Consider the following 22,517-nt stretch of genomic DNA (forward strand, 5'->3'; position numbering starts at 1 on the left):
ACTTACGTGCATGTTTGGTGCAATTTAAAAGCTGCTTATTTCAGCTTTCAGTTTAATTTAAACTATTTTGATGTGTTTGGTTTAACTTAACAATGCAGTTTATAATTTTTCGTAAGTCAAAAATCAACTTATTCTTTGAGTGGGGCAGGAAATGCTTAATTTATAAGTTAAAAATCAACTTATATTTATACTTATAAGTTATAAATTGTTAAGACATAAGTTATAAGCAATTTTCCACTGCTCTGCCAAACATGGCCTATATATTACTAAAACTTGAAATGACCGGCCTATGGATGTCTTGTGAGAATCAAGACAGGCATAGGGAGTTTTTCTGGGAGAGAGAGAGAGAGCGAGAGAGAGAGAAAGGGTAGAGGAATGGATCAAACAACTCGGAAGAGACGTCCACAGCCGTCGGATCATCCATCGTCGTCGTCGTACACGAAGTTCGATAAGACGGAGAGATCGACCGGTGGCGAAGAGTCGGACAAGGGATTGGGGTGGAAATTACCGTTGATAGCCCTAGGAGTGCTTAGATATATGAGTGCAACTTCGAACCTAATACATGACTGTGACGAGGTCTTCAATTATTGGGAGCCTCTTCATTTCCTTCTCTACCAATCTGGCTTCCAAACTTGGGAATACAGGTCCCCATAAGCCCCTCTCTCTCTCTCTGTATATATATAGCTATGATTTTGTGTATGAGTGGTTGCTTTGATTATCTTTATTGTTTGTTTTGTGAATTCAGAGCGAATTTATTGCTAAAATGTAGTTGAGAATAGGAATGGCAACGGGGCCGGGCCGGGGATGCCACACCCCGGCCCCGATCCCCGACGGGGAACCCATCTCCTCCACCATCCCCGCCCCCTAACGGGGATCGGGTTTCCCCTACCCCGAAAAATCCCCACCAGATCTGTTCTAACACACACAAGAACAACAATAAAAAAAATGTAAGAGGGAGGGAGGGAGGTGAGAGACGTGGTTCTCAATTCTGAACAACAGATTCAAAAACTAGTTAAAAAAAAGAAAAAAAAAAGAAAAAACAGATTCAAAAACAGATCTACCACAAATTTGTTCATCAACGGACGCAATTCCCAATTCTCAATAACAGATCTACAACAAATTTGTTCATCAACAATAATCATTAAAAAAATGTAATCTATATATGAACAACACTCGATCAACAACTTAAAAAAAAAAAAAAAAAAAAAATTTGTTCATCAACAATAGATTTGTTGATTATACACACACGCACACATATATATATATATATAGAGAGAGAGAGAGAGAGAGAGAGAGAGTTGTTCAGATCCGTGGCTTGACGGTTCACGGACCACGATCTGTTAGATCGGTGGCTTGACGGTTCAGATCGGTGGGTTCAGCTTGGTGGCTTCGCGTCGGTGGCTTCATGATTCAGATCGGTGGCTTCATGGTGGTGGATCTGGATGATGATGACGATGATGAGAGTGAGTGAGGGAGAGGGAGAGAGAGAGTAAGAGTAAGAGTAAGAGAAAGACGGAGGGAGATGAGAGACGCAGTGACTCTGAGAGTGAGTGAGGCAAAGGGAGAGAGAGAGTAAGAGTGACGGAGATGAGAGACCTAGTGAGTGTGAGTGAGAGGAGGTTTGGTGAAATCCGAGTGAGTGAGGGAGGGAAAGGGAGAGAGAAAGTAAAGGAAGGGAAATGAGACACGCACAGTGAGTGTTAGAGGAGGGTTGGGTTTATATATCATTGTTTTCAAACCCGGACCGGTTGAATCGGGAACCGGGCCTTGTTCCGGTCCGGTCAACCACCTAAACCCGGATTGGGGCCAAAACCGAGAAAACCCGGTGACCAGGTGGTCGAACCGGTAAAACCGGTGACCCAGTGGTCGAACCGGCCAGAACCGGTCTATTTTTTTTTTTTTTGGGTTTTACTTTTTTTTTTTATTTTTTTTATTTTCTTTCTTTCTTTCTTTTCTTTCTTTCTTATATATATATGAATATATTTCAAAATTTTGACTAAAAATTCTTATTTCAAGAGTCTCCTCTCATAAGAAAGAGTCTCATTGAAAGCTTGAGAAGATTATGAAAGTCTATTCCTATTTATAGGAAAAGATTTTTCAAAGAGAACCTACAAAATTCTATGTGGGATTCAATCAAATTATTTGAAACATATTGATTGGAGGAAGAGTTGAAAATTTCATTTCCCTCCAAAATTAAATCTAGCATTCAATCAATTTATTTGGAGGGAATGTTTAAAAAATTTAATTTCTTTGAAATAAGTGACTTTTTTTTTTTTTATTAATTATGACTTTATTAAATATTATTAATAAATATTATGCAATAATTTTTTATTTTTATTTGATTATTTATATATATTTTTATTTATTTATAATTTATAATTATATAATATTAATTATGACGTCACGGTTCGACCGCTTTGACCCGACGGTTGAATCGGTAACCCGTCCACCCAATCCCTTTTCCGGTTCGCTCACCGGTCCGGTTTTGAAAACATTGTTATATATATAGGAGGGGTAAAATGGTAATTTTATTTCGGGGACTAACGGGGACGGGGACGGGGACGGGGCTGGGACACTTATCCCCGTCCCCGGCCCGAAAGTGATCGGGGATTAATTTTTAAATACCATCCCCGTCCCATTGGGGATATTTTTCGGAGAAAAACCGCCTAATTCGGGATCGGGGGGTCGGGTCTCCGTCGGGCCGGGTTCAAATTGCCATCCTTAGTTGAGAATAGTTGATTTTTGGTACGTCTTACTTTTAATTTTTTTTTTAATTTTTTGTTTTTCTTTCTTTTGGGTCTTTTCTGACTTGTTATTTGGTGAGAAATTATTAGAAGGCTACATTTGGAAGTAACTTTTTTACTAAAAAAATCATACGATTGGGAATAATTTTTTTTTTTTTTTTGTTTTTAGCTTTTTACAAAAATATGCAAAAAAAAGTAGTGTGAATGGGAAGTAATTTTTTATCTTTTTTGTATGGGTTTTTTTTAGTGATATTTTTTCCTAAAATAACAACCTGCCTAAAAGCATCTCTAACGCTTGCTTTTTTCCCATCAAATTTGAGGAAAGATTTGGGTTAAAAGCTTCATCTCCTACCAACTGTTCCGCCTAAGGTATCGTTTGCCAATGACTTTTTTAGTTGGTTTTTTTTGACTTTTTTTGATTTTTTTAGCTTGCCACTTTTTTAGTTGTTTGGTATTATTGTTTGGCTTTTTTGGCCTTTTTTTTATTTATTTTGGAATGACAAAATTGCCCTTAGTATAGAAGGATGCTTTTTGACTTTTTGTTTGTATATGGGGTAGTTTGGTATTTTTGTAGTTTTTTTGTCTTTTTGTGATTTTGTAATTTTTTTTTTGTCTTTTTGTGATTATATAGCCAAAAATGAAAACCAAACCAAGGCTAAATTTTTAATTTTCATCAAACAATCGGTCAATCGGGAGGATGTCTGGGAGATTGATTGGCCTGTGTAAATTTCTCTCTATTTTTGCAAGCACAAGGTTGTTTGGGAGAACAACCGGCCGATAGTCTGGTGTAGTGTGATGCCCCAACGGCTACTTGCAACAATAATGATCACCTTCTCAATTTGATGAAACACTCAAGCCTCCCTCAATTTAGTGAAAGTTTTTGGTTTTCCCTCACTTGATATGAATTTGAGTTCATGGCTAGAGCAACAAAACTGTACTTATTTCATTAAATTTGATGGAAAAAAAAGAGTAAGGGTCAGAGACGCTCTAACGGAGCCATAGGCTGTGTTTGGTTTATGATTTAGGAACTAATTTGGAAAGGAAAAGAGATTAGGTAGGTGAAATGTGAATGAAATATATACGGTTTCACACACCTTTTCCCTTTGTCTTCCCAAATCCATGGACCAAACACAACCCTATACTTGCAACTCTTCCCAAGAAAGAAACCTTTCTGACCCCCTCACAGGCCCATACATACCTGTGAACACCCGCCGGAAATCATCCTCAACACAATGAAAGAGGCAACACATCGAGAAACCACCCATCTTCTCCTCCTCCACCACCAGCCTCCTATCCCAGCATACAAGAACCCCCCTTGCCACCCCAATAGCCGGCAGATGATTCCAATCCACAAAATGACCCCCCCACAGCTCCCGAACCACCTCCCCATCAATACAGTCCATTTTTGTCTCCTGAAGACACACTACTTCTGCCTTGGCATTCCTTAGTAAAGATCTGATCAACACCCTCTTCCCCCTATCATTCAACCCATCCACATTCCAAGATAAAAATTTTAGGTGCATGGCAAGAATAGTTGGTTATCGCGATTCTTCCTTGAAGCCCCCGACCACCTCCTGCCTGTCTTGTGTTTGTCATAGTTAACCGAGCATTCCAAATTCCTCAGCTCCCTAACACCTTTACCCTTCTGCCAGACGGAACATTCCCTCTCCAAGAAGCCTCAATTGCAGAGAACAACTTTATAGCTTCATCCTTATGCCTTTCAAACGAGACACCATGCAGCTGACTTACCTCCTGAATCTGAGATAACACCCAATCAGACACCTCTCCTGGGCAAGGAGGCTCATCCCCCTCAAAAGCATTTGCCACTGGCTCGCGAACAGATCCTTCATAGTCAGCCACAACAAACTCCCCTGATTCCATTGCTAACGGACGAAGCATTCTGTTGTTAGTAATCCTTTCTATCTTATTACTAAAGTGGTAACGAAATGCCTTCTGTGACACATGCAATCTGATCCATTTTAATGTTTCTCTCTCTGGAAACCCTATTTTCCTACTTGGTTCTTGGCAAGTTGCATTCCTTTCTTTTACTAATATATAATCTTGGATGTGTCTTAATAAGGGTTTTCCTAAATTATAATGCTTATCAACATTAAAGGTCCCTTTTTTTTTTTTTTTTGAATAATATTTTTCTATTATCATTTAGGGATTTAGTTTGTTTTACAATTCTCAAAAGTGTTGCTGGAGCTTGAAGTGCTTTGGAATCTTTTTTCTTGATTGGATTTTGTTTTTAAGGGGTAATCACTGGTTTAGTGATTAAAACCTTGGCCTATTAACCTTGAGGTTATGGGTTCAAGTGTGAGGATAGCCACTTTGTGCATTTATGCCAAAGGGTAGGTATGTACCCAATCCCTCCCCTCCCAAACATCCATTAATGGGTACTAATTGGGCGTTGATTAGATTTTGTTTTCCGATGTGTCTCCTGCAGCTCCCAGTTTGCACTTCGCTCATACCTGTACCTTCTTTTTCATAAGTTAGTGGGTGGACCAGCTTCCTGGTTGTTTAGTGAGGAAAAAGTAAGATACTTTTGCAGTTTCAGATATATTATTCCCTGACTTGGCACAATTTTACTTCGTCAACTTTGTGCAGTTTCAACTAATTAGTATTCTACCTTCCAGGTGAGAGTATTCTATGCTGTAAGAATCTTCCTTGGTCTCCTCTCTGTCATCACAGGGGCTGCTCTGATAATAGCCCTTTCAAGGAAATATGGAAAACGCCTTGCTTGTTATGCGCTTGCAATGCTATGCTTAACTAGTGGTTGCTTTTTTGCTAGCACAAGTGAGTAAGCCTCGCTCATTGAACTGCTATCCTATTTTCTCACATTGTGCTACTATAGATCTTGCAATAAGGCTATGTTTGGTTCGTGAATTTGGAAAGGGAAAGGGAAAGGAAAAAGGTGTGTAAAATGTAGGTATATTTCATTCACATTTGACTTACATTTTTCATTTCCTTTCCAAATCCCTGCTCAAATCAATGAACCAAACACAGTGCAAGGCATCTTTTTAGTAGCCAAATGTTAGTTTTACCATACTCTCCATATTCATCCTTTAAAAAATATATATAAATAAGAAATGCTTGTCGATGTTATTCTTGTCAGAATTTTTATCTGTCATCTGTGCTATATTTGTAGGTTTCTTGCCCAGTTCGTTCTCAATGTATGCCATATCTCTCTCATCTGCATTATTTCTTTTTGAGAAACCTGCCATGGCAGTCGCAGTTGCAGTTGTCGGGGTTGTTCTTGGTTGGCCATTTTCAGTCTTGGCTTTTCTGCCAATAACAATTTGCTCATTGATTAGAAGGTTCAAACATGCATTTCTTGCAGGGGCTGTCACGTCACTTATGCTTCTGGTAAGTAAATTTTAAATTGTTGGTTATCGTTTCTTCCCATGAATTTTTCATGCCCATGCTTTTGTAACACAAGTTTATAATTGTCTGAAGTTATTTGTGGTATCTCATCGTTACTTGACAAATTGTTCTGGATTCATTCCAGGCACTCTCATTGCTTGTTGACTACTACTATTATAGAAGATGGACATCATCTGTTCTGAATCTGTTATTATATAATGTCTTAGGGGGTGGTGAGAGCCACTTGTATGGAACTGAAGGGCCGTTGTATTATCTGAGGAATGGATTTAATAATTTCAACTTCTGCTTTGTTCTTGCATTGCTTTTCCTTGGAATCCTGCCCATTGCAAGGAAGAAGTATGCTCCAGACTTGTTGATTGTCGTCTCACCTATCTATATTTGGCTGGCATTTATGTCTTTGCAGCCACACAAAGAAGAAAGGTTGGACTCATCCCATGCCTCTTTATGTTTCCCTACTGTTTGTTTATGTCAAGTTTTATCAAGGACATGATATGAATTACTGCCAATAGTCAATGGTAGTGCTCAACACTTTATACATGCACTTGTCTTGTGGTCTTCAGTTTACCACATGCCTCTTTTTTGATTTGAGTGGAAATATTTGTATTTTGGGTTTAGTATACCATCTCTGTATGGATATGATGACTGAGCTGCATTGTTCAGAGCTTTTTGTTGGAGACGTAGTTGCAAGTTGAAGCCTTGCAAGTTGTCATGGTTAATTTTTCAATCTAGTAACACATTGTAAGTCCCACGATGACATATGAATATGATGGTAGGCCCAATCTGGCTGTTGTATTTGTAACTGGCAAGCATAGATTGCTAAGCTAAAGTAACTCTTTGTGAGGCAATACAGAAACAGTTGTTGATTCAGTGTGACTTGCTATAGTGCTTTGGAGTTAGTCTGATGCTTGAATGGCATTACTGGCTGGGTGAGGCTTGAGGGTGCTCAAATTTGCAGAGCCTTTGTTGTGTGACCCTATTGCGAACTCAACTTGTAGATTGATGGACAACACATACTTCGTACTTTAATGAGAAATATGCGTGAGTGTGCTTCATTTGCGTAGTAGGAGTTTGCTTCCACATGTAGCTGATCATTATTTGAGAGCCACGGGTATCATCCACCATTTAATTCTATATTCAAATGTTATTGTGCTTCTGAGATTGTTTGGATTCTGAAACCTCTTAGTTACACGGACTCTTCTTCTTCCCCTAGTATACCTGTGCCCACTGTATATGACAAGGGTAAAGTAGTGGGATATGTGTGCGACACTATTACTCAATTAGACTATTGGATCCTCTAATTTTGTATGTGAAAAAGAAGACATTCACAGTTTCTAGTAAAAAAATATTTTCAGCTTCTCCCCACAATTGTGAGATATAAATTTCGTAATTTCCATTTAATTGGAAGTACATTTTAAAATAATTTACAACATCTTATCTTAGAATATTATACAATATACAATATTTAATATTTGTGTGTTTAAGACGTGTCTCCATACCTATACCTAACTTTTGGATCCATATTCCAATATCTTAGGTTTAGGAAGATCTGATGTTTGGACACACTCCTAGACTTGCACCTAATACTCATACCCTAGTCCATGTAACGTAGGTTAGGCACCTATGTAACTGTTTACCAATGACATAACCCATAAAACAAGTAGGCAAAGAACTGAACTGATAAACAAATGGTTATTGCCAGGAGGATTTAGTGGGCTGTTTCATTTATAACAAAGTTGTATATGAGATGGTGTGCCAGTGAGAAACCAGCAAGAAATCTCATTTACTTTCTGCAAGTTACCCTTTTATCTAATGACATTTTAGCATAATTTTGACAAATGCCAGATGATCTTGTGGCGTCAAACTGCTTTCTCATTTAGTGTGCCAGCTTGGATTTCAAATCGCTTGGTGAGGCTTCTTGGGTGTTAATGTTTGCTTGGAAGCTTTTATCCCATGCATTACCTTTGACTTTACAAGATTTTCTTCTCCAGTCTAGCTTGAAGTGGTGTTAATTATGTGCAGATTTAGAGATGTATTTAGTGACTCATAATTTATTTACCTGCCATTGCAGATTCCTCTATCCAATATACCCACTTATTTGTGTAGCTGCCTCAGCTGTCATTGAGAGCATTCCTGATTTTTTCCAAGACAAATATAATCCCAATCACAATTCTCTGCTTGTTACGGTGAGCTTCTACTAAGACAGTTATCATCTCTAGTGATATCAGCGGGAGATGCTAATTACTGATTATCTCTGTTTTCTTGCTTATGTAGATGGCAAAATCTGTGAGACCTCTGGTTCTTGGCCTCGTTTTATGTTCCTCCCATGCTCGAACATTCTCCCTCATTCATGGTTATTCTGCTCCTTTGGAGATATACAAACATTTGGAGTACCATGCTGATGTAGGGATGGGTGAGAATCAGTTTCCCCTTTTATGTTGTTTATTGATCTTGAATAGTAGAAAGCTTTGTGACAATTCTTAAATCAATGTAGGGATTTTTGAAATTATTGGCTTGTTATGATTCAGTTTCTGTTTGGAAAAGAAGATCAAGTTATTGGCATTATAACACCCCTCCCCATTCTTGATCTGCTTTAGTGCTGAATGGTAGTGTTCTATTGATATGTAGGTTCCCTCCTCGTGAAAGGATCCTTTTGAAATTTGATTTACTTAGCTGAGAAGACGGGCAGGGGTGGTTCTGTCTGAAATCTCTATCTTCTAGAAAAGAATTAAATGCTTTTTTGATCTTTGTTATTATTAAGGTTAATTTCACTTTCAGGGACTAAGTAGACAATTTGGCAATAGTTGAAGAGTAGAAAGTGAAATAAACCCTTATTATCATATATAAGTTCATATTTACGTATACATAGGCATATGTATACCTGCAGAGAAAGTATGTATGTGCATATATATACTTTATTTAGATTATTTGCAATGTTTTGATAATATAATCTACCTAAAGACAGGATTGGAGCTAACTGACTGTTTTTAACCTGCTGGACTTGCTTCTCTGAGTAGGCTTACCATCAAGACAAATGTCTTGGTGTATGCAACTGTTCTATTATTCACAAATATTGTGAGTACCGGTATAATTCCCAAATATTTCATTCATTTCTAGTTTTTCTGATAGTTTTTTGGTGGTGTTGGCGTTTGTAATGAATTTTATACACTTTTATTAGCATGTCTCTTATTTTTGCTTTCTTTTCCCCTTTCATCATTCAGAACTTTTCGTGCTATTCTTGCTACAAGTTTTCATGATCATTCAACCCCACCACCCCACTAAAAAAAATCCTTGTTGAACTGCTTTGCAAGCTAAAAACAAACATGATCTAGATTGTATGGGTCAACAAGGATTAAAAAAAAATCATGCCAATGAGGCTAATCTTACTTAGATGGGTCATGTATCTCTGCTCTAGTTTGTATGCACATAATCATCTTTTCCATCCTATGCGATGCAGGTTCTCAAATTTGTGTTGGAAGTGAATGGCACCGCTTCCCATCATCCTTTTTCATTCCTGATCATGTGGGTCAAGTTCAATGGATAGATGATGGGTTCAGGGGTCTTCTCCCATTCCCATTTAATTCTACCTTGGGCGGGACTTCAGCAGCACCACCATATTTCAACAATAAGAACAAGGCGTCCGATGAGCAATACGTAATTAGATGCTTTCCACTTATTAAATCATCTATCTCTACATTTTTTGTTTTCTTTTAATTGTTATGTTCTCTTCCTGTCCTGAAACTGTATCAAAATAAAGCAAATGCATTTTCTTGTGATAATTTTGCAGCTCGTGGATCTTGATAAGTGTACTTTCCTCATCGAGTTGCAGCTTGAACGACCTTTCACTTCTCGAGGAAGCAATTTGTCAACATGGGAGGTCAAATCCTCTCTCCCTCTCTCTCTCTCTTTCTCTCTCTGTGAATTGTTCTAAATATATCTTTGTACCTTAGATCGTTGCAGCGTTGCCATATCTGGACAGGGAGCTATCACCTCCGTTGTATCGGTCCTTCTTCATTCCATTCCTTTGGCAGCAGAAGAATGTTTTCGGCGTGTACAAACTACTTAAAAGAATTCCAACATGACACTATATATGTACAGGTAGGTTCTCTTTTGGTTTCAATATGTTTGAGCTGTAATTTACCGTTAGTGACGTCTAGATTTAATTTAATGACCTGAATTTCTGGCTGAAATTATAATTATTCCTTCTGAAACAATTTTGTACTTGATTTGACACGGAATTAACTTCATTATATTTATGGGAATATGACAATTTCCATAAATAGATGTGAATTTTGGGCAGCCTCTTTTTGCGTGGTCTTATTGGTCTGAAGTGCAATGTACACCTGCCACAGTAGTATTGAAGGACTACCGAATAATTTTCCAGACTGTTGATTGTGATTTCTTTTTTCTGTTTTTTTGTTGAGTTGCATAGGGAAATTTTGTAGGATTTTTCCACACACAGCATGCATCAATCAGAGAAGATTATATAAATTCCTAAGGTGTGTTTAGCAAGAAATCTCAGGGTCAAAACTCAATCAAATCAAAATCCGATAACAATTTGGATTTTGATAATGGGGTCCGTTTGTCCTTCTCTATTTGGTGGTCTCGATGGTTGTACAAAGCCCCCCTCTCCCTGAACTGGTCATTTATTTGGTTTGTGTGCTGTGGGAAATTTGGTGTGCTCAAAATAGAATGGTCTTTGAGGAAATTCCCTATAATCCATTGCAGGTGGGATGTTGGAGTGAACTTACATATCAAGAGTTACAGTCTCGAGGGTTCTGAGTTCTCAAATTGTCGTCTCTTCATTGAAATGGCAGGCGGTTATAACTTATATCTTGTTATTAGTTTCTCTGTTACTCCGATGACTGACTTTGATTACCTTGTGATTGTAGATGGGCCATGGAAGCACAATTCTACCTGGGCAGGTTTAGCTTGGATTGCTGTGAAGGCGAATGGAAGCAAGGTGACTGCAGAAACCAGATCCGTCAGGCCATATTGAGTCTGCAAATCGAAGCTATGGGGTTTTTGCGGCTTTGCAATGGCTAGAGCACCGATGCCTTCAGAATGTCCAAATGCTCGCTGATTTTCTTGTCTTGGTCAACCAATTAAATGGTTTCAGTCTGCCGCAGTATGCCTCCCTTCCTGTTTTGGAAGGTATCAAAGCTTTATAAGCATAGGTTTGTTTCTATTATGACTTGCGCGAGAAGCTTATTTTGACATACTTTGGGATACTTTGTAGAGTTAAATTCTCACCATGAATTGAATAGTCTATATAACCCTTGAATTGTCTATATGAAACTTCTGCTATAAATTCATGGAAAATGCTTGGAGAGAAACCAAGAAAAGCCTGTAAGACCTACTTTCCATAAACTAGACTGCACAAGCCTTCTTCAACCTCACTAACACTTCCAAATCCGATCAAAAAAGGTTAATAGATGTATTTAAATCCTCCCCTAGGAGGCCTCCCAGGGGTTGTTGGAGTGGATTTATGTAAAAGTCCTACATGAATTGTACGATGACTCGATGAGTGAACACAAAAGTAAATATAGAAACGAGGAATTAAGAAGAAAAAAAAAAAAGTTGACACCATGCGAAGCAAAATGAAGTTTGAAAGATTTTGTTTACTTTTTGATAAATTACTTGTTTTTAGTAATACTATGACAATTATGAAAAAAAAAAAAATACTGATTATGATATTATTTAAATATACTAATACCTGATAGAATATCAGGGAAATTGCAATTTAGTGTATTCAAAATAATTTTCAAATCAGTGGTAAAGTTTATAAACTTTAGTAATTAAAGTGATGAATTTTTTCATTATTTTGTAATATTTTTAGTCTTTCAACTGATTTGTAATTTTCCCAAGAATATGTAAAATACAGTGTGAGAAACTGAGGCTTTGAACAAACAAATGAAGGGATTGGGCAGGGTTCAAGTTTATGGAATGACTGCAGTCATATTTCATTGTAGACTTGCTATATTAACTTTTGGAAGGAATATATTAAAATATTTATACAAAAATTGAATATTAGTCATTGAACAAATCTTATCAAATTTAAAACAAAATTTATAATAGGAAGAAATTAATGATATTGCAACATATGCATTTTAACAATTTTAAATTTTGAAAAAAATAGATTAGGATTTTGAATTTCAATGATCGTACAACATTTTTATTTTTATAATAATATAAATAAGGATAGGTAATAGATAGATTAAAATTAATTATAAATATAGCTATATTTAAAAGAATATGCTTTTGTATAGCTTATATTTTAAATTCGAAAATTTATTTTTTAACTTCCTATATAAAAAGATTCAAAATTTTAAATTACATATGATTTTTTTCTAAAAACATATGAACTCATAGTGGAGTAGAGAAAGAAGTATCATAAAGGAAGAGATAAACTGCACATATTAAAGATAAATAATTAAATAATTGACTAATACCTTTAATAGTTTTGAAAAAAATTGATTAAAATTGATATTTTCTTTTTATAGCTTTGAAAAATTATTATATGCCTTTGAAGTAATGATGTGCACCAACTGTCAATTAACACATATCATAATTTAAAAAAAATATTAAAGTAAATTTTTTTTTTTAAAAAAAGTAATGATGTACAAACATAAAATCAATACAAAAACTTATTAATAATAAGAGATTTTTATTGATAAATCCCATTTAGAAGTGTTTTAACCCAAGAAATCTATGAAGGAATTTTTTAACCCATTTAGTCCCATGTATGTATAGTTTTATTCCATAAAGTCTTTTTTCTTGATTTACACTATTTTCTTGGACACTTATGCCTTTATATTTAATTTTGATATCCTTATAAATATTTTTTGAACGGTTAGCAATATTATGATGTGAACATTTATATTTTAAAATTCACATTGGTACGAATGTAAAATTGGCTCGTGGGCGGCCCGAAACCCGCCCGCGAGTCGGGGCGGGACGGGCCCGGCCCGTTGACAATGTGAATATTCACATTGACAAGTTAACATTCACATTAATAGGAGTGTAAAATTGGCCCGCGTCCCGTGGCGGAGCGAAACCCGCTCGTGGCCCATGGGCGGCCTGGGGCGGGACCGGTTCGGCCCGTTGACAATGTGAATATTCACATTGACATGTTAACATTCACATTGATAAGAGTATAAAATTGGCCCGCGGCTCATGGGCGGCCAAAATCTTGCCCGCGGCTCGGGGAGGGCCCGGCCCTGCCTGTTGACAATGTGAATATTTACATTGACATATTAACATTCACATTGATAGGAGTGTAAAATTAGCCCGCGCCTTGTGGTTGCTAGAAACCCGTCCACGACCCATCGGCGGCCCGGGACGGGCCCGGCCCGGCCTGTTGACAATGTGAATATTCACATTGACATGTTAACATCCATATTGATAAGAGTATAAAATTGGCCAGCGGCCCATGGCAGGCCCGATCCAGCCCGTTGACAATGTGAATATTCACATTAACATGTTAACATTCACATTGATAAGAGTGTAAAATTGGCCCGACCCGTAACAATGTGAATATTTACATTGACATGCTAACATTAACATTGATAGGAGTGTAAAATTTGCCCGCTGCCCGAAACTTGCCCGCTGCTCGGGGTAGGCCTGGCCCAGCCCATTGACAATGTGAATATTCATATTGACATGTTAAAATGCACATTGATAGGAATGTAGAATTGGCCCGCGGCCCGTGGGCTGCCCGAAGCCCGCCTACGGCCCGGGACAGGCTCGTTTCGGTTTGGGCCCGAGCATGTTCGAGACCCTAGGTTAGGGCCTAGGTCATCACTTTGAAGTCTGGCCCGGTCCATCAGCCTGCTTAAAGCCCATTCAAGGCTCGGTCCGAGGCCCAGCTTGCGCCGAGGCGCAATGTATTTTTTTGTGGAAAATAATAAAATTTTGGTAGAAAAAATTAAAAAGAATTAAAAAAAAATGGCCAGGCCCGCCCAAGCCCTACCTAAGCTCGAGGCTAGGCCCAGGCCCACCGGCCCGACCCAAGGCTCGATCCATCAGCCCGTCCAAAGCCCGAATACCCTTGTGCCAAGGCTAGGGCTTGGGCCTAATTTTTTAGCCCGTGGATCGGCCCGACCCGGCCCGAGAAAGGCTCGTTTGGGCCCAGTCTCGAGCCTAGTCTGAGACCCTAGGCTAGGGCCTGGGCCATCACTTTGAAATCCGGCTCGGCCCATCAGCCCGGTTAAGGCCCATTTAAGGCTCGGTCCGAGGCCTGGCCCCCGCCGAGGCCTAGTGTCTTTTTTTGTGAAAAATAATAAAATTTTGGTAGAAAAAATTAAAAAGAATTTAAAAAAAATGGCCAGGCCCACCCTGGGCCACCCACGGGCTGTGGGCGGGTTTCAGGCAGCCACGAGACACGGGCTAATTTTACACTCCTATCAATGTGAATGTTAACATGTCAATGTGAATATTCACATTGTCAACGGGCTGGACCGGACCCGCCTTGGGCCGCTGGCCAATTTTATACTCTTATCAATGTAAATGTTAACATGTTAACGTGAATATTCACATTGTCAACAGGCAGGGCCGGGCCGGGCTCGCCCCGGGCCGTCCACGAGCCGTGGGCGGGTTTCGGGCAGCCACGAGCTCGGGCTAATTTTACACTCCTATCAATGTGAATGTTAACATGTCAATGTGAATATTCACATTGTCAATGGGTCGGGCCGGGCCGGTCCCGGGTCGTGGGCGGGCTTTTGGCCTCCCATGGGCTGCGAGCCAATTTTATACTCTTATCAATGTGAATGTTAACATGTCAATGTGAATATTCACATTGTCAACGGGCCGGACCGGGCCCGTCCCGGGCCGCCCATGGGCCCCGGGCGAGTTTCGCATCCCCACGGGACGCGGGCCAAATTTACACTCCTATTAATGTGAATGTTAACATGTCAATGTGAATATTCACATTGTCAATGGGCTGGGCCCGCCCCGGCCCAACTCGAATTTTTCCGGGCACCCACGAGGATCGACATGGGCCGAGCCCCTACACATTGACGATATGAACATTCACATTGACGGTGTGAACATTCACATTAGAAGTATTTTGGTAATTATGTCACCTATAGGACTTATTGAAACATAAGAAAATAATGTGAACTAAATGGAACATAAGTAGATGAAAAGGGTATTTTGGTCTTCTTATCTCAAATAGGACCTAATGGAATAGTAAAAAAGAATATGGGTTGGATGGAATAAATCTCTTAGAAAGTGGATTTATCAAAAAAGCTCCCTAATAATAATTTTGTTTGGATTTTGATCTATCACTTTATAATGAGTGACATGTTTTCTATTACACAAATAACCCCATCACATAATTTTAGTATAAAAATTCAAGTAAACAATATTAACTAACAAAAAATAGTTATAAACAAAAAAACAGATAATGGTTGGTAGAGAGGAAGAAGAAATGACACACAAAATATAAAATACAAAAACACAAAAAAATGATCATAGATAAAATATAAAAAAAGAAAAAAGAAAAAAAATGGTGTACCTAAAAGATAAAAGAGTCTACTTAAAGAATACAATAGATTAAATATAAACTAACCTCCAATTTATCTCATGAAAAGAAAGTTAAAAAACAATGAGTTTCATCGTTCCATCGTTCCATGAATGTAATATTTATAGGGCAAGGAAGACATAAAAGTCTTGGAAAAAGTATAATGTATGATGGCTAGGATTTTTGAATAGAAAAAAGAATTAGTTAGAAAAAAAGTGCACAAGAATAATTTTTTTATATTTCCTTTTCTAAATTATAAATTATGGAATCATTATAAAAAATAATAAATTATGAGATTTAAAAAAAAAATTATGTATAGTATAGATATGCTTAAATTTATTTGAAAATAAAATTGTGTTTAATTATGGAATAGAGAGAGAATCTAGATATAAGATTTAATTTTTATTTTATGTTAGGTTAATTTTATGTTTATATAGATCAAAACAGTTGTGAAAGATATTAATAGTATACATTTTATGGGAGGTGAGAGAGTTTCATTTTCATTAGATTTATTTTAGGAGAGAAGATTGTATGAGATTTATGTTATTTTTAAATAAAAGCTTGATTTATTTTGAGAATGAGTGGAAGGTTGAGAATTGTGTGCTATTTTCTTTCTTTCTATCGGCAATATATTTGCATTAAATAATTTTGAAGATTAATATTTATGTCATTAAAATAGCCAATAGATGTTTTAATCTTTTGTTTAAGGTTTTGAAACACTTAGGGCTTCTAAGATGAAAAGTCACTTTGGTATAATATATAGCATAGATAGATAGATTATGAGATTTAGGAAAGAGATAAATATTAGGGGAGAGATTTTTAGAACTTCAAATTCAATTATTATTTTTTAACTCTATAGTTACTTTGTTAGCCAATAATATTATTTTTAAATATTTTTTAAATTACAAAAATTGGCAATTTTAGTTTTTTTTTTTTTTTTTAAATTTTTAATCTATAGTTACTTTGTTAGCCAATAGTACTATTTTTAAGATTACAAAAATAAACAATTGTGGTTTTATATTTTTTTTAATCTATAATTTTTTTAATGTATAGTTACTTTGTTATGAGATGAGATTTAGGAAAGAGAGAAATATTGGAAGGAGAGATTAGGAAATTGTAATTCAAAATTTTAGGTGTTTTTTTTTTTAAAAAAAAATCTACAATTACTTTGTTACCCAATAGAATTATTTTTAAAATCTCAAAAATTAGTAATTGTGGAATGAGACTTTGGAGCTCTCACAAACTTTCTCACTAGAAACCCCATTTTCCTTATATAATACTAGTGGTCACCCGTGCGATGCATGGGATTTTAGAAATTCAATAATCACTAAAAAAATTTGCTATTTGATTGTATTTCTTAATATTTTTATTTAGTTTGTGTATATAAATCTTCACATCATTAAAAATATTTAATATTTCACATTATTAAAAATTTTAAAATACTCATCACATATATAATAGTTAATTTATCTAAGAATTACTTCAAACAACCAAAAGTAGAGTAACAAATGCATATTATAATTAATCAATATGACTAATATATTAAATAAAAGAAACACTAATTTTGTTTAATCAATAGTAGATATTACATTAATCATCCCATATAATATAATAAATTAAAATAAAATTAATTTTAATTCACATTATATTCAGCTAGTGGTTAAATTTTTTTTACATGCTATTTATTTTTTTGGTTATATTGATTCATTAAACACAAATAGGTTTGGAATGATTAAAAAAAAAAGGGTTTGGAAATGCGTTAAACTTGAATTGACAAACATAAAGAATATAAATATTTAAATTATTAAAAAAAATTTAACATTTTAAATATGAGATATTTTCCATTTGCTCAAACTTTGAATCTAAATAAATAAAAAAAAATAGAAAAAAGAAATTTGTGGTTTAGCTCTCAAAGGAAATGAGTTCCTAAAAATAAATTTAATCATGAGTTATTTCCACAGGATAATTAATAATAAAAAAATCAACTGATGAATACATTTAAAGTATAAACTCATATCCAGTACATTTTGATGTGTTCTTCATTTTCAATCTAACATCTGCACCAAAAAAAATTAAACACTAATGGTCAATAAGTGAGAAAGTTACTAATTGATAACAGTAGTGCTTTTATAAATATTAAAAAAAAGGAATAAAATCTCAATTAAATGACACATTATTAACAAAAAGAAAGAAATAAGGAAAAATACAGATTCTAACAAAAAAAATTAAAAAAAAAATAATAATATACATTTACATAAACTCACTTTCTCACAAATGCAAAAACTCATGCAAGTACACTATCATGACCCGAACCCGCCCCCGTGGGTTGAGGACATAACCGGCCAGTAATCATGAGATTACCTACGGTCTCAAACCAAACCAAATGTATGTTAACAGAGTTAATGGGGGCCAAACAGAAGCAATTTAAAACTTTGTCCATCGAGCTGTGCTTACATGGCACATCATAACAAACCATACATATGCATATTAATAACTCACAGCAAAATATGTACTACACAAGGTTCTGTACATACAGGATCATATAAGTCTAAGTCAACCCAAGAAAACTGTATACAGCATATTCAAAGACTTTGCCCACATGACCAAAATAAAACAGAATGACAAAAAGGCGAAGACGGGTCTCGTGCGTGAGACGCAAGGGCTGACTCTTCAAAACCTTTGTTGTTCCTCATAGACTTCACTGAGGCTGGGTTTGGACTTCTCTTGGCTCACCTATAAACACATGAATGAGCGTGAGCGAAAGCCCAGTGAATAATATCAAACAAAGGAATCATACAAACGGTATGTAGAACAACATGCTTCAAACGGCCTTGGGCCCAATTCATATTTTTTTCGTTTATTCGTATGAAACTGGCCTTTGGTCCATCCATTTATTCATGTCGAAACGGCCTCTGGCCCATTCATTCATTCGTGTCAAAACGGCCTTTGGCCCATTCATTCTATCATTCAGATCAAACAGGCCTCTGGCCCATTCATTCATTCGTGTCAAAACGGCCTTTGGCCCATTCATTCTATCATTCAGATCAAACAGGCCTCTAGCCCATTCATTTATTCATGTCGAAACGGCCTCTGGTCCATTCATTCATTCGTGTCAAAACGACATTTGGCTCATTCATTCATGTCAAAACGGCCTCTGGCCCATTCGTTCATGTCAAAACGGCCTCTGGCCCATCCATTCATTCTTGTCAAAACGGCCTTTGGCCCATTCATTTATTTGTGTCAAAACGGCCTTTGGCCTATTCATTCATGTCAAAACGGCTTCTGGCCCATCCATTCATTCTTGTCAAAACGGCCTCTGGCCCATTCATTCATTCGTGTCAAAACGGCCTTTGGCCCATTCATTCATGTCAAAACGGCCTCTGGCCCTTTAATTCATGTCAAAACGGCCTCTGGTCCATCCATTCATTCTTGTCAAATGGCCTCTGGCCCATTCATTCATTCGTGTCAAAACGACCTTTGGCCCATTCATTTATTCATTCAGATCAAACTGGCCTCTGGCCCATTCATTTGGCATAGCAACATTGTCCACCAATCGAATCAACGAATTTATAAAATTTACATAGAAGTAAATAATTTGGACAACAACATATTTCAAATATCTTTGTTAAGATATTACTCACAGTGATCGGTTGGTTAATTTGCCCTGGAGCTTGACCCTACACATCACATGACACATATGGGTCACAATCGATTCAATCCGTTCTTTAATTCACATATTCCTCTTTAGGTTTCATTCTTATCTTCTTATCTCATTTAAAATGTTTAACGCATGCCTAAGAGTACTTAGAAGTGAAAGGGAACGGAAAACGAAACACATAATGCACTTTCAAAATTTTCAGAAACAGGGTCCATGCTCGAGCGTGGACTTCTCCGCTCGAGCGGACCCAATAGGTCTGCAAAAGTTCTGGTTACATCAATTTTACGCTCGAATGGACCCAATAGGTCTGCAAAAGTTCTGGTTACATCAATTCTACGCTTGAGCGCGAACTCAGACGCTCGAGCGGAAGGTCATCCTACATAGCTCCCCGCTCGAGCGTGAACGTCCCCGCTCGAACGGACGCCATGTCTGCAAAAAGTTCTAGGAGCACGTATTCCCCGCTCAAGCGGCAATTCCCACGCTCGAGCGAACATCATAAATTCTGGAAAAATCTAGAATTGTTCTTGAGCTCAATTTCGACCTTCCAAGGTTCAAAACCCATAAATTTGGTTCCAAAGCATGCAAACACATTATATAACATGAGTATATAAGCAAGGTGAGGTCGATTGCTCAAAATCATGGCCCAATTCTTCGAATTTAATCAACATTTCTTTGTAAACTCAAGGTTCATACATTCAAACTTTACATAGGCTTCATATCTTCCACAAATCAACATGTATGTCCATTTTTGATCTCATTTCCATTTCAAATAGCACCAATGATGCTCATAAACATGAAAATTAACAAAACCATGCTTGCATGTATGCTCCAATGCTCAATTCTTCACGATTCACATATTACATGCTAGATTATGCAATTTCATAGCAATTCTCTACATGCATGCACACATGGACTTCAAATTCATCAAATACAACACAATTCCATTTCTTGATCACCAACCAACTTGAATTCACAAAATCACAACATTAAACTCATGAATTAAGGGTTGATTACTCACCTAGAAGCTTTAATCTTCCAAACTTATGCTTAATTCTTGAGTTACACTCCAAAATCTTCAAGCTTCTTGAGAAATCTTCAATCTCCTATACTTTCTCTCTCTAATTCGGTTCTCTCACTCTCTAAGGAGCCCAAAATCAGTCAAATGAATTAAAAGAGAGATATTGAGTGTATAGTGCCCTTAAGGTAAGTCACACTAATAAAAAATATCAATATTAAATAATTGAGCACTTAATTAATTGTTCTGAATCTAATTATTCTGATCCGAATCAATTTCCAATTAAATTTCACCGTAGGCTCTAAAAATTACGCTAATCACAATGGCATAGTCAATTTCGGGTTTCGTAGCCGATAAGGCCTTCAATTTAATTTCCAAAGCAGATAATCAAACAGATATTCCTATGGTGAACAGATAGAAATTCAAAACCACATATTTTCATATAAATGGTACACATAAACATATCAAGCGCATAATCATATTCATAATAAGGATCAATTAGCATAGTACGAAACAGGGTTATCACATACACATTTCAAATGTAAAGAAAATATTTAAGATTTTTAGGCACCGAAAAGGGATGAGAAATGGCTCAATGTTGATTGTTTTCCCCCTATCTTCTATTCATAGTTTCTTTTGCATGAACTTATTTTTATATTGAAAACATTACGCTTAAACAAAAGATATATATGGAATTCTCATATTTAAAATTTGTATGGATAATTGATTGATGATTTTAAAAGATAAAATACTAAGTTCAACTTGAAAATAAACTTTAAAAAGATTAAGCTGAAATATATGAAAATTCTATAACAAACTAACAAAAAATAAATATAGATTTAAAAAAATTATCATTTTTTTGGGATATTTATATCCCAATCTTAATCTTTTTTTTATTTAAATATTTTTATTATCTTTTATTTGAATTTTCATTTTGCAGTTCAAATCTAAATAGCTATATTTTTGTTTTTGTATATTTTTTCATCTCTATTTTTTTGTTATTCATATATAAATGATTACCTTTTATTTTAAAAATTATTTGACTCATAATATTTTCTTATTTAAATATTTTTTAATTGTTCATATATAAATAATTAACTTTTTATTTGAAAATTAATTGACTTGTAATATTTTTTATTTGGTTTTTTTAATATTTTATTTGACTCTTTATATTATTTTGTGGTTGAAATTTGAATAGTTATCTTTTTATTTTATTTTATTTTATATTTTTATCTCTACCTCTTTATTGTTCATATCTAAATATTTATCATTTTATTTAAATATATATAATCATTTTGGCTTCTGAGATTTAGATAATTGACAAATTATTAAAAATTAGAAAAAGTGAGAGGGGAGACTTGAGAGATGACACATATGAGAGAGAATCCATAAGAATTTAGTATTAAGAGTGAAAAATTCTCATACTCTACTACATTTGCTTATATATAATAATAATAATAATAATAATAATAATAATAATAATAATAATAATAATAATAACAACAACTAGTAGTCACCAGTGCGATGCATAAGATTTTACAAAGTGAACATAATAAAATAAAATAAATTATGCTATTTAGTTGTATTTTCTAATATGAATAAAATATTTTTATTTAATTTGTGTATATAAACCTTACTATGCATCATTCAAAATTTTTAATACTTTACAACATGAATTTTTTTGGAAAACTATCATAATTTATGTAAATCATCACATAACAAATAGATAATAAGAGTTAGTTAAGACAACCAAAAGTGAAGTAACAAAAGCATACTAAAATTAAATAAAAAAAATGCTATTTTTTTCATTTTTTTTCAATCAATAAGAGATATTATATTAATTATCCCACACAGTATAATGAATTAAAATAAAATAAATTTTAGTTTTAATTTGTATTATATTCAGTTAGTGGTTAAAAAATTTTACACGCTATTTGTTTGTTTTTTTTCCCTTTAATTTTATATTGATTCACTAAACATAAATAGGTTTGAAAATGCATTAAAATTGAACTGACAAACATAAAGAATTGAAATATTTAAATTATTCAAAAAAATCTAACATTTTAAATATGAGATCGCTTTCATTTGCTCAAACTTTGAATCTGCATAAAAAGATATTTTAAAAAAAGAAGAAATTTCAACGACCAAATATAATTGATGATTAAATTTAAAACAAAAATCCATATCCAAATAAAT

General features: G+C 35.4%; 1 protein-coding gene across 4 annotated transcripts; it reads left to right on the forward strand.

Annotated features, from left to right (window-relative positions):
• Positions 1–252: 252 nt before the first annotated feature.
• LOC114260554 (alpha-1,2-mannosyltransferase ALG9) lies at positions 253–11,416 on the forward strand. Of its 4 annotated transcripts, none has more exons than XM_082879773.1 (12): positions 290–644; positions 4,909–5,099; positions 5,191–5,278; positions 5,381–5,540; positions 5,893–6,110; positions 6,253–6,548; positions 8,197–8,311; positions 8,400–8,538; positions 9,583–9,779; positions 9,913–10,002; positions 10,076–10,223; positions 10,854–11,416. In XM_082879773.1, the coding sequence occupies exons 2-11, from the start codon at positions 5,086–5,088 to the stop codon at positions 10,205–10,207; spliced, it is 1,449 nt and encodes a 482-aa protein (XP_082735899.1). In that variant the 5' UTR covers positions 290–644; positions 4,909–5,085; the 3' UTR covers positions 10,208–10,223; positions 10,854–11,416. The 4 variants fall into 4 exon arrangements, with proteins under 4 accessions (XP_028056503.2, XP_082735897.1, XP_082735899.1 ...); XM_082879772.1 differs by having other exon boundaries at positions 11,018–11,416; XM_028200702.2 differs by lacking the exon at positions 4,909–5,099 and having other exon boundaries at positions 253–644; positions 11,018–11,416.
• Positions 11,417–22,517: the final 11,101 nt, after the last annotated feature.

This window comes from Camellia sinensis, chromosome 7 (genome assembly GCF_055761805.1).
Source record: "Camellia sinensis isolate YWXY chromosome 7, ASM5576180v1, whole genome shotgun sequence".
Classification (NCBI taxonomy): Eukaryota; Viridiplantae; Streptophyta; class Magnoliopsida; order Ericales; family Theaceae; genus Camellia; species Camellia sinensis.